The following is a 17,990-nucleotide window of genomic DNA, read 5'->3' as shown; positions in this document are numbered from 1 at the left end:
ACTTTTTTTTTTTTTTTTTTACATAGGCATCACCACATATCAAGGCCAAGAGGCCACTGGTTAAAGAGTGTACAGTAGAAATTGGACAGTATAGTAATCGTTAGTAATGGAAAATCAGTAAATTTGTTAACAAGTGGGATGGCTCATCAAGAACTTGTTTACGTTAGACTTGAAGACAACCATATTGTAGTCAGCAGGAAAACGGAAGACCATTCTATAGGCGTGCAGTTCTAAGAAAGAAACTTTGTTCATGGAATCTACGTTTAGGTTTAGGCACAGATAACGAGTGGGGGGGAATTATTGATAGTGTTTTCAGCTAGACGAGTATTTCTTGTGAAAGTTTGGCGAGGGGGGACCTTAGACTGAAGCTCAGTCAAACACTTCCCATGAAAATAACGATACAGTAGAGACAAACTCGCAACATCTCTTCTGTGAGATAGCGGTTGCAGGAAAGAGAAAAGGACATCTCCTACAAGACTACAAAGTCTATTTTGAACTCTATCAAGGCAGGACAAGTCCTTTCTAGCAGCTCCTGCCCAGATGTGGCAACAGTATTCCATCCTTGGACGTACCTGGCTCTTATATAGATAGAGAATTGCATCAGCAGTGAAAAATCTACTGGATCGATAGAAATATCCCACCATTTTTCCAGCAGCCTTGGCAACAGATTTGATGTACCTATTCCATTTAAGATCAGGAGTAAAGGTCAGTCCCAGAAGCTTGTCAAAACTTGAGGCCTCCTCAAGACGAGAGCCATTCATTTTGACTGATGCCAGATGGGGATCAGAACGTTGATGATGTAAAGAGAGAAGCTTGGTTTTAGATGCATTAAAAGTAACCAGCCACTCCTTTCCCCATTGTACCACGTGCTCAAGATCAGAACGAACTTGGTCATTTACTGACTTAGATGTGCTACCATAGATGGTAGTGTCATCAGCAGAAATGTCTACAAATGATGTAAGGATGTGATTTGGAAGATCATTAATGAAAGTTGGGCCCAGGATGAACCCCAGCATTAATACTGTGAGCTTCTGATTTTTGCCCATCAACTATTACTCTTATGAACCTGTTAGAAAGAAATGATTTAATAATTGAGACATTTCCAGCTATACCATAGCTAGAGATCTTGTGAAGTAAACCTTCATGCCATACACTATCAAAGGCCTTAGATATGTCAAGAGCAATTGCCCTAGAAAGGTTGCTTCCATCGAGAGATTCGCTAATCCTATGAGATATAACTGTAAGCACATCTGCTGTTAGTCTAGCAGAACGGAAACCATATTGTGTGTCACTAAGGTTATTTTTGCTGAGATGGTCGACTACTTCTCTATTTAACAGATTCCAGTAACTTACTAATGACGCACAGGAGACTTATTGGCCTGTATTGAGAGGGGGATGAGCGATCACCTGAATTCTTAAATACAGGGCATACTGATGAGATTTTCCAGGGCGATGGGAAGCAATTCTCCTTAAGACAACATTTAAACAGTTTTGTAAATATGGGTGCTAGTCCTGGTTGAAAGGAAATTAGAAAAAAGTCATTTGTTTGGGAAAAAAAAAAAATTCATTTATTCTAATTGAATATTTCTTTTTCAGTTTGAAAAAACTGCTGATCATCTATTTGAGGCTGCATTTCATGGACAGAAAGATGCCATCACAGGTCAGTTTGAAAAAGCCCTCCACACAAACATTTCAAATAGAAAATAAATTTTTATGTTTATTCTAACAAAAATTCCGCTTTTTTAAAATGATTCTAGACATGCTTATACTTGGTTTGATGAAAAAAAAAAAATTAACGACATTTGTAAAATCAAGGGCAGACAACCGATTTTCATTAAAAAAATTTTTTGATGCTGATGATGTTGTAAAGACAACCAAAATGTAACATTTAATTAAACAATTTATTAACGTAATGTAAAATTTTCAAATTATAAAATGGCCCTTAAAAAAGTTTTTATAAGTAAAAAACAATTTGAAAAATATTAAAATGGCTTTGGGTTCCTCTTATTGATAAAAAAACCCCGTTAAATTTGCTTTTTTTGGAAAAGAAAAAAAAAAACTACTTGGTCAGTTTTTGTGATTTTTAGAATATACATCATTCTGTGACCAGTAGGTAAACAAATGGATTGGAGAAGAAGCAGAATACCCATTCCTCTCCTTTGAATTTCAAAGTTCTGATTACAGAATTATTTTTAATAAACATGTCCCCTCCCCATATTAAATTATGTACCTGATACTACTTAAGCAGGTTTAGTGATTTGACATGTGAAAAATATTTAAGACAAAAATCTAAAGACTCTAAAACTTGATCAAATCTTATTCTTTGCTTTTAATATAGAATTTTCTAGCAAAACACTGTAGAATACTGTTGGATGTTGAAGTGATGTACAAAAATAAACAAAGGTCTCGTTGATAAATATACAATCACATTTATAAGTCTGTAAATGTCTTTGATATTTCAAGAATAAGATCTTAAAAAAAGAAAAGAAAAATACTGTAAAAACGAAATCGGAAGTGGGATTGGGTAAACTGCCAAAGAGAAAATAGCTATGTTTTTAAATCTAATTAGTTTATTAGTAATTCTGATATTCATGTCATTATTATAGTAATACATATTTACCATCACGGTAATAGCAAACTCAATGATTTGTGTTTTTGAAAAATCAGGACAAAGATCTTTATTCATCTGTTTTTGTTCATGTCATTTCACATTGCTAACAGCCTTCTTATACACTTACACATTTGTTTACTAGAAATGATTTCAGCAAACTATCTTCCCTTTTATAAAATTTTTTATATATATTTTTTAAAAGAAAAAAAAAAATATTTCTTTCATTTCTACAGGGGTCAGTGAATGCATCATCATGGGCATACCAATGAGTCTCGGCACGGGCGTCTTCAAACTATTATACAAATATCCTTTTTTAATGCTTTTCAAAGAAACAATTGTTTTTCTTCATTAAATTTTTTAAAGCGTTTCAAAACGTTTTGCGTTTCAAAACGTTTTTTTTCCTTAACCATTTGAACAGCGCAACATCCACCGGTTCCAGTTCGACGGCCGCTCACTTTTGATTGTCCAGAATTACACACACCAGAGTCACATTTATAACATGCAGCAAAGTTGCTTAAAAGCTAATAAAGTTTTATATTTCTTGAATCTTTTGTCTTTAAATATTTTATTCAGCTACAAAATATAAAAATTGTACATTGTTGCCTTGATGGGAGGAAAAAAAAAAAAAAAAAAAAAAAAAACTTGGATTAGTTTCAAGGTTGAACATTTTTTTTTCATATCTAAGATATTTGCTTTTATTTATTTAGTGAGGCTTTGTACTTCATGTTGAAATAAACATAAATTCCTAAAAGTAAAAATAAATCTTATCAATTTATAGTTTTTAATTTGTTAGTGTTAAGATAAGTGATAAAGAGGGAGGTAAGTCAGTTTAGCAAAAAAAAAAAAAAAAAAAATCATACAGCAAAAAAAGTAATTAATTAAATTAGTGTGCATTTTGCATGAAACTTTTCCAGAAACAGTACTTTCATTAAATGAATAAAAACATGTACATGTTTGAATACAGAAATTCTATTAAGCTTTAAAATTGGACATCTGATCTAGGGAAAATGCTATTTCTGTACTTTAACTATTAAATAATATTCTACTCGAATTTTTGTAATATATTACTATTGTTTTTGCTTAAAACTACATATTTAAAAAAAAAATAAATTAATCCACCCACTATCTTAACAAGAACCAATTTTTTTTTTTTTTTTTAATAAAAACTGAATCTAGCATGCCTTTTATTTGATCATTTTTGTAATTTATACCAATTTCAACATGGCATGTAAGGTTTTCATCTGAAATGTGTAAAAAAAAAAAAAATACATCTAATCGAATAAATTCACATAAACATTTTTCCTAAATGAATTGATTTTAATCTATAAAAAACTTCCTTTTTAATGTGCAAATAAGTTAGACAATTGAGACAGAAATAACAAAACAAAAAGTCATTCATACATTTTTCTTTAATTTTTTTTTTTCTCGTTCACACAATTTTTAATATGTACAAATGAGGGCACACAAAAAAAAAAAAAGCATCATTTTCCTTCGAAATGACTTTATCACTGCAGACCCGAGAGGGAAGAAAAAATTGATTGCTTTTGAACCACCCAGCCATTTTATTTTTTCTTTAATGGAAACCTCCTCACCACTGATTACTTTTAGGGGTAGGGAGAGAAAAGAGATCACAAATTGCCGAGTTAAGAACAAAAAGGGCACTGGGAGAGAGAGAGAAGTAGCAATTCTTTAAGAAAAAAAAAAAATAATTTGGTGAATGCTGCCAAGGGAATTTTAGAAAAATTATTATTCAAAATTACCTTTTTTAATTATAGGTTGTCTATGTATATATTTATATTTTTTGTTTTCACCAATTTAAAATTTCTATCGAAAATTATTTACAACCATATTTGCTTTTGTACACTTTTTTTAATCCCTCTCAAGTCCCAAGAAAAATCAAGTCCCCCAAGAAAAAAAATTAGAATAAAATTAATAAATGTCCATGTGTAAAAATAAACTTTTCTTCCAATTTTATTGGTACAGTCTTTTGGTTCATTTCAGTTGAAATGAAATTTAAACTGGAAACCGCCGCCACTATCAAATGGATTAAAGCCTTGGTGCCAAAATGGTCCGCCATGTTCGTTTTGACTTTCGGGATCCAATGGATCTTCACCATGATCAAACTTTTGACGCTTTTCTGAAAGAGGAAAATATTTAATCAAATATCAGAAAACGTGGTTGAATATTTCTGAGTTTATTACTTATTTAACATTATTTAGTCAGCTGAGACACTCGATATACAGGTGCCTTCATATCATCTATAGTACTGCAGCTTGTTGAGGAGTTATGAATCAGCAACTGTGTGTGTGTGTGGGGGGGGAAGGCACTCGGTGGTTGATTCACAAGAATACTGAAAAAGGTCTTTCTATGGAAAAAATGTTTAATTTTATTAGCGGTTGCATACAGGATAGGATTTGTAAAAGAGTCTCTACTCAGAAAAATTCTATAAGTTTTTTGTGGACTGTGTCACCAAGTGACAGTCTTTGCCAAAAATCTCTCTAACGAGAATCTCTAGACAAGACTCAATTGGAAATCCCGGGTGAGAGAATTCGGTCAGAATCTGCCAGTCCAAAAAATGCTTCTAAATATGTTACTAACCAGGATGTAGATCTGACCAGGCCACTGGTTAGTTTTCGGCCAACCAGTGTAGTGGCTAGATCCAGGTCCAGCCGTCAGTTAATGTTCTTTCAAAGAGAAATATGCTATCATAGCTAGTGTATAACAAAAAACAAAGTTGTTACAGAGTGCAACTAAAACTACTGCTATTCGTGGAATAACACAATTTGTGGTCAAAGTTTACTCTAGATCTGTTGTGTTAGGTATATACTTATTAAACAGGATAAGCTCGAGAAGGAATCAATGCATGGACAGTCAGTCACTATGGATAGGCTATATGTTGTGCTAATGCTGTGGTGCAGAGACCATTCGAGAACACTAAGGTTGCCAACTTGAGAAGACACCACTCCCCAGTACAATCAATATAGTAATGTAACGTTTTAAAAATTTTTTTTTTTTTTTTTTTTTTAAATTCTTGAAAAAGCAGCAGGAGCAATATACCATTTTCTTATGTTGTTCAAAAGTAAAAATAATGCATTTAGGCTAAAACAATTGGTGATGATTGTATTTACTCTATATTAAAAACTATTTGTCAGAATTATGAAATAAGGGTTATAGGATAAGATTGATTAAGATTAGCTCCCAGAAAAATATTTTTTATTTTAAAACAAATGAATAAATGCTTGAAATTTGACTGATAACATGGATTTTTTTTTATTTATTTTTTTAAGAACATATGTTCATATTGCAAGCTATCTAGTTCCAAGCATTTTTTTTTTTTTTACTCTTTTTCATCTGAAACAAGGTGTAGGTGTATGCTACTACTTGGGATTGTGGGAAGTTGAGCAGCAAGGTGTATTACATTTACACTTGTATAAGTTATCTCCCAGTCTCTTTAACTGGTGCTAATTCCAAAATCTAACAGTCTGGGAGAAAAACTATTAAAGTAGAAGACTTTTTTGGCATCTACAACAATGAAGAAGTAGAAATTTGCTGCTTGTTGGGAATATGTATGTTGAGTGGGGGTGGGGGCTATGAGTTCATCAGAGCACATTTTTGTTAAAGTACTTGTAAAACAGGCACAGGGATATGACATTGCACCGATAGACAGGGTCCAGACTAATAGGTCCATATGTGGCAACAATAATCCATTTTTCTAGCATGATAAAGAAAGCCCACCTTATTTGCAGCAGCCTTGGCAATGGCCTCAATGTGTTCCAATTTATGTTGCCTGTGAATGTTAGGTTGAAGAGCACTCACTTGTCATGGAAATTTAATATGAATTCAATTCTGCAAATAAGCTGATTTTTTCTTTTTCAAGATACAATGTTTTTTTTTTTCTTTTGGATCAGATTTTATTTCTTTTTTATCGTCTTCAAAATTTAATCAGAATTGGATTTAATCACGTTTTCATGCACTATTTTTCTGATTTTTGTAAACAAGGAGCCTGTTGACCGATAGAATAATTTAGTATACAAATACAGTTCTTCGAAGCACACTTATATGAATATTTCCCCCTCTTTAAGAGAATTAGGACTAAATCACCATTCAAATCCGTCTTTTCAACTGGTTTCACCCATCTGCATTACAGTTGTCCACTCACCTACAGTTCTTCCATTCTAACAGATCAATACTAAATTCCTTATAAACATCACAAAATCCATTGGCACAGATTCTGATGACCCAATCGATAAGATACAGTGCTGCACAATGAAATGGTTGAAAGCTTTTACAAATTTAACTCTAATTCTCTTGGCACAATTGGAAAAAGGTCAGATTTAAATTGCAAATCAAATGTTTGTTTCTTGAAATTGAGAAATTACACTTGTCTGTAAACATGCACTGCATGTTTTTGTGATGCATGAGTAATCGCAGACCAAGCTGTTGGGACCACAGAATTGGAAATATCTCTGGATGGAGTTCAGCCACCCAAAAGATGTTTGAAGTCAAATAAGTATCTCATTGAACAGAGTCATGCTGAAATGGACTTCTGTTTTTTAACAAAAGTCCATTTCAGCATGACTGATAAAATAAAAAATCCAAAATTATCTGCAGCCTCTTTAAATGGAGACTGTCCAGCCATTATTTCCAGTGGATATCTCAATTAGGTAACTTTTAGGTGGTCAAATGGTGACCTAACAAGGCCAGTATCCCGTCAGGGGTGGAAAAAAAAAGAAAAAAAAAAGTGCCTTATGACAGTCATTTAGTCAGTTGGACAGATGTATCTCTTCAGGCAGCGTGAAGGACTAATAATGGGATTTATTTATTTCAATTTGGTCAGGCAAAGCAAGTTTGCCATTCAAACGCGTGTCACTTGTAACTGATCCCCAAATTAAAATTTGTTTATAAATTTGACTTGTGATTTTGGTCGAAATGAGAATTCTTTGTTGCTTGGCATGATTGAGATGATCACGGCTTGTATAGTGAATGCAAAAGTGCATGTTCATATATGTCAACTCGTGTAATTGATGGGGTAGGGGATGAAGGGACTTTCCTTTCAGATTTTAAGAGACAAGATAAGGGTAAGAATTTTAATATTTGTTCAAGAATGGAATTCAAATTCTTTGCGGGATTACAACTTTAATATCATATCTCTCCTTTTGTCTTATATAATTGCCTTAGCCTTCCTCTATACAGAGGGGGTGGAATAAAAGAGGGAAAGAAAAATTGTCCTTACCAGGATCCGTTAAAACTTCTTTGGCAGCTGCAATATCAATAAAGTGTTTCTGGGCATTCTTTTTATCTTCCTCATCTTCATATTTATCTGGATGCCATTTCACAGCCATTTTACGGTATGCTTTCAAGATCGTGCGCTTATCAGCATTTCTAAGGTTGACACATTTGAAAGAAACAGGAAAAAAAAAAAAAAAAAAATTAAAATATGGAAACTAAATCATCCATATCAGTTTAGTTAGGAGTAGTGCATCAGCCCAAATGCCAGGTCACTTAGCAACAAATCTACTACTGGAGATAGAAGAGACGTTTACGATACTAGTAACCAAGCAGGTTAAATTTTTATTTTTAAGGAAGAGTATTGAATCATGCTAAGTGGAATCCATTATATATATATAACTAGCAAAGAGACCTGACGTTACCCAGGATTGATTGAAGATCTGCAAATGTTCTGCCCTCCCATACTTTTATTGCCATTGAAATCTATGAAATCTCATTTTTCAATTAAATTGATTGATTGCTTGCTTGCATGGTGCACCAAGAGGAAGTTTCACATGCCTCCACACATTAAATGTAGAGAACCTATTGTTGATTTTATAAAATTATTTTCATATTATAACTTAAATTAAAGTTTAAAATACAAAAGTCAAATATTATGGTTCAGTTGTGCTCTAAGCAGAATCATTCATTTCGAATGCACCTGTTGATTTTATATGCTGGGCCTTTCTGTTTGTGCGGTAATAAAACTTATCGAATGCACTTGTGATGTTAGGCTGCATAAGGTGTTAACTTTAATCAAAATTGGACTTCCTTCTTTAGTTGGATTTTTTTCGATTATCGATACTTACTGGATGCGTTCTAATACAAAACCTATCTAAAAACATATCAAAGTCATTTGTGTAAAATTTCAAATCAGCCAAGCCATTTCGGAGTTCATAGGGAACTAACTCAAACAGACAAAGTGCCTTTTATAGATCTGGTTTGGTTATTTGGTTTCATGACATATCAACCCTTTTCAAGTTATTTAATACGGAATCCAGTTATTTTGGAAATAGTATTCATGTTGCATCCAGTTATTTTGTAGAAGGGTTTTTATTTTTCAAGCTTTTTGTATTTTTTTTTTTTTTTCTTTTTAAATCGCTTTTTTGTAGTGTTTGGTTTGATTGTTTTATAGTGGATTTTAGAACATGAATGAGTTTTGCAATGGGAGAGGGAAAAGGGTAACAGTATTAATGTTTGGTACATTTTAAGTTAGGAAACCAGTCAGGAAGTGGAGGAGACAGAAAGAGAAAGGAAAAAGGGGGAAAAAGTATGCTGTTTTTGGTTTCACAAAACATAAATAAGTTTTGCAAAAAGAAGTAGAAAAACAAAAAGCATCAATGTTAGGTGCATTTCGTCTCAGGAAGCCAATATTTTCAGACAGCCTGATCTGGTAGCACCAGTCCTTTGATAAATAAGTAGAGATAAATTTTAGTTTCTGTTTATACACTGCCAGCAGTTTTGCATGGTGCTGAACACAAATTTATGTTAAGGCCTTGGAGACTTTTGGGGCTCAATGGGGTGATGGTGGAATGATGGATTTACTCATTTCTTTTTTGCATGGTGCAGAACTCAAATTTACACCGTTTGTTCATTTTCACCAGGATTTGATGTCCCCTAGGGCCTTTTGGGGCTAAATGGGGGATGCTGAACTTGGTCATTTTTTTTTTTTTATGCCTCGTTCACTGTGCCCTTACAGGGAACCATGCATGCTTCACTTGTTTGAGATCAGCATTCAGGCCAAACGTTCATAAGAAAAAATATTTTTATCGCTTAAAAATTACAGAAATCAAAATAAAAATAGTATTAGGAGACTCAGGGCTTGGAACAAGAGTTTTTAAAAGGAAGACTTAGCATTTTTCATTCAATCCTGGGCAACATCAGGTCTTCCTGCTAATCTAAATGCATGCCAGGAAATAAGAAATTGCCTTAATGAGATTAAGATATTGTATTTCCATAAGTAATCTAATATTGAAGAAATTATCTACAAAAATCCAATTATTTTAACGTTTTCTAAAACCAATAATCAAATATAATTTCTTTTTACAATTATTGAATTTTTTTTCAAAAATAACAAAAACAAAAAAAACAGTTGCAAATTATATTGAAAAAATGCACCATCAATTGAATGACAGAAACTACTAGTTGTGCCCACCCAATGAGGTCATCTGCAAATTAAGTGATTGTTGGTTTAATAATACACGAGAAACAGTCAAGTAATTTAAAGCCAGAAATGTAGAATTTCCCAAAGTAATGAAGATGCTAACTTGTTTTGTTAAAAAAAAAAAAAAAAAAAAATCTGAGTAAATTTAGTTAAATAAATTATTTGTTTACTAAATAATAGGATTTCTTTTATTTCACAAAATAATTCAAAGTGGCCGACCTGTTTCAGAAAACAAAATGAACTCTAGTGGATTTAATTTTGTCAGTAGTGTACATTTTTTATATACACATTTTGGAAGAAAATGAAAATTTTATGTTTAAAAAAAAAAAAAAAAATTTTTCAGTATTTGATCGTATTAATTTTTCATAAAAAATATAATAGTTAATGAAATATTTTTTTTAAACAAAGAAAATGAAAATAAAGTTTGTTAAATAGTATTTTTTTTAAATTATTTTTTTATAAAAAATTTCCAAAGAAATACTTTAACTGATTTTAATAAAAATTTAGTTAAATCTTAGTCTACAATTTATAAGAATTAAAGCTTACTGTAAGCATTGTCATCTTGTAGATTTTTTGCATCTAATTTATAAAACTGTCTGTCGTCATTTTTTCACAGTGCATCTCTGCAAAGTCGCAAAGCACTGTGATGCAGGTCAAATGATTGCATTTTTTGTGGCCTGTTTTCCTGTTTTTTTTTTAGCCGAGTAAAAATAGCTTCTAAATTGAAATTGGCCAGGCATAAGTCGATAAAATGTGTTATTTGTACATATGGGCAAATATACATTTAATGTTGAAGTCTGTTCATTTTTTTAACTATTTCTTGTCTATCTGATAATAGCTCAAACAGTAACAACTGAGACTGGAATACTTTGGTTTTGATTCTATCTGATGGCACCAAATTGTTTTTTTTTTACTTTTGAAATCACTATCATATATATCGGGTACAATATAATAATGAATAGAGAAGTGACTGATAGTAAATACAAAATCTGCATAAATTAAAATATCATATTTAAGCATATTTTACAATTTGGCAACACTGGGCAGCCAGCTAGTAAAGACTAGCAAATACACCATTTAAGTGTATAAATTTGTTAACATCAATAATTTCATGATGAGAAAGTAAAGAACAAAAAAACCTGATTTCATTCATATAAGATTACAAACACTTACCTTCTAACCCCTAGAATTTTATAATAGTCTCTTCGATTTGATTGTTTCAGAATTTTTTGTGCTTTCTCTAGACCTTCATGTACCCGTCGGGATTCCCCATCAATGCTTTGGGCTTGTTGGTAATCCTTTACAGCTAAAAGAGAAAAGAAAATTCAATCAACATTGGACAATTTTTTTTGAAAAAGATTAAAATTTAAGGTTATCATTTTTTTTTTGTTTTGTTTTAAAAAAAAAAAAAATGATTTTACAAGGCAATAAAAAAAAAGACAAAAACAAATAAGAACATTGAAGTATTACAATTTTTTGCTGAATAAAATCTTTGGTGCAAATTAATCATTAATTCTTGAATGTTTCTTTTCAGAAAATGGAAAGAACATTTGTTTAGTCTTTTTAGAAAGGTGAGAAATTATCCTGATACATTAAAATATAAAGACATTTCCCATCATCCCAGATTATTAACAGTAAAAGATTGCTGTTGCCCATACCCCCCCCCCAAAAAAAAACAAAAAGGTTTTTATGATGTATGCATCCATAGCAAACAGAAAATAATGTACACCAACAATCATGCAAATTGATAGGGTAATTTCATTTAAAAATAAATAAATGAAAAATATAAAATTTTATGGCTAAGTTACGATCGATAATTCTTGCAATGTCATTTTTAAATCATCACAAGAGGTTAACTCCCCTTAAAATCGCTTTTCAGAAATAGTTTAAAAATCAGTCTTTTACATCACTTAATGCCTATGAACTCCCATAAATCGCTTAAAAAGGATTTTACTTATTAAAATAAAACTACTTGCTCAATTTACAAGATTTTTGGTGTATTTTGTTACTGTTATAGTTTTTCTTTTTGTATTTTCATGCAGCGGGGAGTGATGGACAATTAATGAAAGATTTACTGAAAAATAAATGGATACGTTTTTGAAGAAAACTATCAAGTCATATATTGTTTCCATTCATTTGTTTTTCTTCATCTCTTCATGACTTACCACATCGTAAACATCTTTAATGCTTTTAAGCAAAGTACCATACCATTTTTAATTTTATTTAATCAGATTTTTTAAAAATTAAAAAAAAAAAATTCTGATTGTTTCATTTTGTAAAATTAAAAATTTTTTTTTTTGGGGGGGGGAGGGGACAAAAAGCAAAAAAACTTACCTTCTTTATATTTGGTAGCTTTTATATAAGCTTCTGCTCGATCACAAAGTGCATCAACATTGTCAGGATCAATATTTAAAACGTCACTGCATTTTTTAATGGCTTCTTTCTCAAAACCAGCCTGAAAACATTACAAATGAAAAAACATTTTTACATTTCATTTTTATAGTTTATGAGGAGGAGGATGATAACATTTTTTGAAATCCTTGGAGATAAGGCTTCATAATTTGTGCATTCATTCTTTTTGAGGATGGTTAACTTATCCCCAGTCTTGTAACTTATCCCCAGTAATTACTGACTTCCATAGTTGTATCACAATGTGTGAAGAAGGCCAGAGGATGTTGACTGAAATGTGATGAAACAACTATGAAGATGAGGATAACAGTTTTCAAAAAAAAAAAAAAAAAAAAAAAAAAAAAATCAATGCACAAACGTTTTCATCTTTGACTAAAAATTCGAGTTTTTATCGTAACTTAATTTTCTTTATACAAATGGATTGTCACTTGATGACAATGCATAAGATTGTCAAGGTTAAAAATGATGGATGTAAAAAATAAAATTTGATTTCTCAATTACAATTTGTTGACCACGTAATATACATGAAATCAATCCCATGGAAATGTGTTCTACAGAAGAGGTTTTTTGGAAAGAAACTGGTTTTAAATACACATATGAAGAAAGGAACATTTTTTGTAGTGGAAGTAGAAAAGTTCTTGCTGTGAATGCTTTATGGGAAGGGGCTTGTACAAATCATAGCTCAGTTGAGCACCTATCATAGAAATAGAGTAGAGAAAGACTAACAACATTCTTTCTGTGTGAGAGAAAGAGATTATATAGGAAAGAGGTAATCTCTTCTTGATTACAAAATTGATTTTGCACTCAAGGCAAGACAAGAAATATGCCACAGCCCTTTTGTTTCAGTGAACATAGATATCCTTGGTCCTGGGAGGAAGCTAACAAAACATGAATGCAATGACAACTGTTCTCAGACCGTGTAGCACTACAGCATCTTCTTATCCATAGCTTGCATGGTTCTGCCTGCCTTTGACTGTTCTGAGGACTGTTCTTGCAAACTTACATTTCATTCATTTGAAGCAAAAATTTTATGGGTGGATGCCTTCCTAACACCAACTCCTCCAATAGGCTGAGTATTTTGTCGAGACGCCATCTCATAGTTTTCTGTTAATTGTGCTGTTGTCAAGGATGTGATCATGTTCACAACCCTGATGCGCTACCACACTTTTGTTGGATGCCACAGAAACTACTGCTACGCATGGGAATAACGGGATTGTTTATCATGGTTTACTCCTCTAGATCCGCCATGTTCTGTCTATGCCCATGCATATTCTTGGCCTTCAGGCCAGGATCAAAGTGTAGTATCTGTTCTGCAGATGCTGCACTTGTCCCAGTCAATGGAGGGGAAACCCTCTATATTGGGACAATTACTATTTTTGGACTCAACCAGCGTGCCCCTTTTCCTCTTTTTCAGGAAGCTGGTTTAACCCCACTTTAAAAACAACCTCGTGTCACATCTTGCTTTGGTGGGAAAGCCAATAAATACTAATAGGGTTGCCGCAACTAAATGATTGTGCGACAAAGTGAAATTGATCACGATGGCTTGAAAGTCAATGTGCAATTGTAATGCCACACATTTTTTTTTTTTTTTTTTTTTTAATTATTCTTGAGGTGCCATAGCTTACAGCTGTCTCCCTCATCCATCTTCCTAATAAAAAAGATGGATCAATAGATTTCTAACTACCAGCATTCAACAACACACACAAGAGCACAAGAGAAACTCACTTTGGAATTACAATGGCAAAGATGTGATTTCGCTCGGAGAACAAACACTTGTGCCGTTGGTTCCATCTTGAGAATTTGGTTGGCTTTATTGAGGCATTCCTCATATGCAGACTTATTGATGCTCTCTCTCGCAGAATTCAGTAACTTCACCAACTTTTTCACAATCTTATAATGGACAAAGCAATCTTTATGATCAGGGTCAAGCTTTAAGCATTCGCGAATCTGGCTGAAAAGGAAAAGAAAATTTGTTTATATTTTATGGAAAGAAAAAAGAAAAAGCATAAAGAAAATGAAAAAAAGAAAAAGACAGACCAAAGACCAAGAAAATAGAAAAATAGAAACAGATAACAAAAAATAGAAACAGATAACAAAAAATAGAAACAGATAACAAAAAATAGAAACAGATAACAAAAAATAGAAACAGATAACAAAAAATAGAAACAGATAGCGATAAAATAGAAACAGATAGCAAAAAGAAAATAGAAACAGATAGCAAAAAGAAAATAGAAACAGATAGCAAAAAGAAAATAGAAACAGATAGCAAAAAGAAAATAGAAACAGATAGCAAAAAGAAAATAGAAACAGATAGCAAAAAGAAAATAGAAACAGATAGCAAAAAGAAAATAGAAACAGATAGCAAAAAGAAAATAGAAACAGATAACAAAAAATAGAAACAGATAACAAAAAATAGAAACAGATAACAAAAAATAGAAACAGATAACAAAAAATAGAAACAGATAACAAAAAATAGAAACAGATAAAAAATAGAAACAGATAACAAAAAATAGAAACAGATAGCGATAAAATAGAAACAGATAGCGATAAAATAGAAACAGATAGCGATAAAATAGAAACAGATAACAAAAAAATAGAAACAGATAGCGATAAAATAGAAACAGATAACAAAAAATAGAAACAGATAACAAAAAATAGAAACAGATAAAAAATAGAAACAGATAGCGATAAAATAGAAACAGATAGCGATAAAATAGAAACAGATAACAAAATAGAAACAGATAACAAAAAAATAGAAACAGATAGCGATAAAATAGAAACAGATAACAAAAAAATAGAAACAGATAGCGATAAAATAGAAACAGATAACAAAAAATAGAAACAGCGATAAAATAGAAACAGATAAAAAAATAGAAACAGATAAAAAAATAGAAACAGATAAAAAAATAGAAACAGATAGCGATAAAATAGAAACAGATAAAAAAATAGAAACAGATAACAAAAAATAGAAACAGATAGCGATAAAATAGAAACAGATAAAAAATAGAAACAGATAACAAAAAATAGAAACAGAAAACAATAGAAACAGATAACAAAAAATAGAAACAGATAGCGATAAAATAGAAACAGATAGCGATAAAATAGAAACAGATAGCGATAAAATAGAAACAGATAACAAAAAAATAGAAACAGATAGCAAAAAGAAAATAGAAAAAACAGAACCAAAAAAAGGAAAGAAAGGAGGTAGAAATGCTTAGAAAAGATAAAAATATTTAAAACTAGAATGAATTTGCACATGCAAACATGACTGGGCTGCATATGAATGGTAGACATTGTAGGCAATGGATGTCAGTCGAAGGGAAAAGGAGGAGGATATAGAGAATAAAAAAAAAGGAGGAGGATATAGAGAATAAAAAAAAAGGAGGAGGATATAGAGAATTAAAAAAAAGGAGGAGGATATAGAGAATTAAAAAAAAAAAGGAGGAGGATATAGAGAATTAAAAAAAAAAAGGAGGAGGATATAGAGAATTAAAAAAAAAAAGGAGGAGGATATAGAGAATTAAAAAAAAAAGGAGGAGGATATAGAGAATTAAAAAAAAAAAGGAGGAGGATATAGAGAATTAAAAAAATATATCTCTTAGAGTTCAGCCACTCAGGAAATGTTTCTTTGTTTGCAATAATATGATACCACATGTTCCCTGTTCAACAGCTCGCTACCCTAATGTTGTGTGCTGTGGATTTTTCTCTTTAGTTTTATTTTCTTATGGCCACATTATTGTAGTCTCTCATACTCAAGGAGAGTGCACGGGCTCACAATTGTAAAAACAAAAGCAAACACAGACTGACACTTTACATATATATTGGTTGGACTGAGTATGTGTGTGTGACAACATCGATCTTCTGAAGTGCACATCTACTGTCAAGGCTAAGCTTGTTAGTTGATCGAGTCATCTCAGTCTGTTCAAGCTCTCAATTTGGCTCAAGCCATGATCTGTCTTCCTAGGAGTTCAAACTGTTGACAAGTGCCTAATCGGACTCTTGACTGCCATCAACCATTGCAAAATCTTTCCAATTGTCATCAGCTGAGCACTGTGAAAAAAAATGTCACAAAACATAAAAGTAAATGTATCCATTGTTCAGTTCCTTTGTTACCATCATTGTTGCTGAACTGATTAAAACCATACACTAGCTCTCTTGTCGGCGTTAAGGAACAAATTCCAATCCTTTGTCTACTGATAAACCCTATTTCGAGCGTTGGGAGGAAATGTTGATAACATCACAAAATAAGTACCTATTAAAACAGGGAATCAAGCCGAGACCAACACACTTGATAAAAAAGTTAATGTATGGGCTCTAAATAAACCTGCTCTGAATGGACACTGTCTAGCAATTATCTCTAGTCGATATTCCAATGCATCAGCTTCTGGGTGGACGAATGGTGATCACTAACACAGACCAAAATTTAAGATTTCTAGTGAGTATAAAGGAGATTGGAAGGAGAGGCAGTTAGAATCAACCCTTTGGGTAGGACAGAGGTCTTTGGGAACAGAGGGTCTGTTGTGTTGGGTTGGACTTCTACAGTGAAGAAATGGGATTTTGGTGATTGTTGGGTATGTGTTAGGCATTGTGGGATTACCAGTGCAGCAAATTCATTGGAGCACATTTCAGTAAAGCATGAGTAAAACAAGTGCAGGAATGCAAAATTGTGACAATAAGTTAGAGGTTGGAACTTGGTAAATTGTGTGCGACCTTTAAACTGGAGTTATGGTTATTTGTTTGGAAGGAGAATTCCTTTGTTGCAGAACTGAATCAAATAACTTTGAACTGGCATAATTGGCGGGATGATCATGGCCTGTGCAGTGACGAACACGTGTACATTCATAGCATGTTCAGTGATGAAAAATATATTTTAAATAATTTTAAATATTCATTTCATACAGATGCGGTCATTCAGTATACAAAGAGATATCCTTGACAATAAATTATACTGTAAACAAAAAGAAAGCAATAATCTACTTAACACATGTGCAGTCTTATTTTGTTCCCATTTAAAATTTAGTTAATTTATGAAATCATCAAAACCCATTTTCTATTTCTTTAATAATTGAAATTTACAAATGTCCCTACATTGTACTTAAGTGATTATAATTTTTACTAAATATTTTGTTTTAGTCTATTTGTTACGATGAACCTGTGACCTAGAAAAAAGAAAAGAAAAAATGAAGATGAACACATTACTTACAATTTTCAAACTTTGAAAAGTGGAAGTAAAATACAAAAGTTTTTGTTCGAGTCAAAACATTGACAAAAAATTCGAATATGCATTTAAAAAAAATTATCTAGTAATTCAAACATTTGCGAGATTTTAGAAAGCCATTCTTAACATTTGAAAAACTCAAATTTGCTTAGAAATTATTTTCTTTATAAAATAAAACTTTAATCAATTTATGTGACTTTATGTACAATATTTTCTTTCCATAATGAGCACATACATCAGATTTTTCTTTATTTTTGTTTTTTCAGAGAGGGCGCACCCAAAATTATTGTATACACATTTAATGACAGTTTATTAAAATG

The 17,990-nt window shown here is 31.9% G+C and overlaps 2 protein-coding genes across 2 annotated transcripts in view; one reads left to right on the top strand and one right to left on the bottom strand.

Moving 5' to 3' along the window:
* LOC145293102 (DNA-directed RNA polymerase III subunit RPC1-like) overlaps positions 1 to 3,157 on the top strand; it is a 106,161-nt gene extending 103,004 nt beyond the window's left edge. Inside the window, exons 35-37 of the mRNA XM_080139478.1 lie at positions 1,597 to 1,660; positions 2,845 to 2,915; positions 3,029 to 3,157. Coding sequence (XP_079995604.1) covers positions 1,597 to 1,660; positions 2,845 to 2,915; positions 3,029 to 3,109 — 216 coding nt within the window. The 3' untranslated portion in view covers positions 3,110 to 3,157. The remainder of the gene's footprint in view (positions 1 to 1,596; positions 1,661 to 2,844; positions 2,916 to 3,028) is intronic.
* Positions 3,158 to 4,002: 845 nt separating this feature from the next.
* Positions 4,003 to 17,990, bottom strand: part of LOC145293105 (dnaJ homolog subfamily C member 3-like) — a 70,317-nt gene continuing 56,329 nt past the window's right edge. Inside the window, exons 7-11 of the mRNA XM_080139482.1 lie at positions 14,178 to 14,403; positions 12,378 to 12,498; positions 11,217 to 11,349; positions 7,845 to 7,993; positions 4,003 to 4,748 (exon numbers count right to left, since the gene is read on the bottom strand). Coding sequence (XP_079995608.1) covers positions 4,609 to 4,748; positions 7,845 to 7,993; positions 11,217 to 11,349; positions 12,378 to 12,498; positions 14,178 to 14,403 — 769 coding nt within the window. The 3' untranslated portion in view covers positions 4,003 to 4,608. The remainder of the gene's footprint in view (positions 4,749 to 7,844; positions 7,994 to 11,216; positions 11,350 to 12,377; positions 12,499 to 14,177; positions 14,404 to 17,990) is intronic.

This window comes from Euprymna scolopes, chromosome 14 (assembly GCF_053919585.1).
Source record: "Euprymna scolopes isolate OS-2025 chromosome 14, ASM5391958v1, whole genome shotgun sequence".
Taxonomy (NCBI): Eukaryota; Metazoa; Mollusca; class Cephalopoda; order Sepiida; family Sepiolidae; genus Euprymna; species Euprymna scolopes.
The sequence above is the reverse complement of the archived record's forward strand: the minus strand, read 5'-3'. Positions and strand labels throughout refer to the sequence as shown.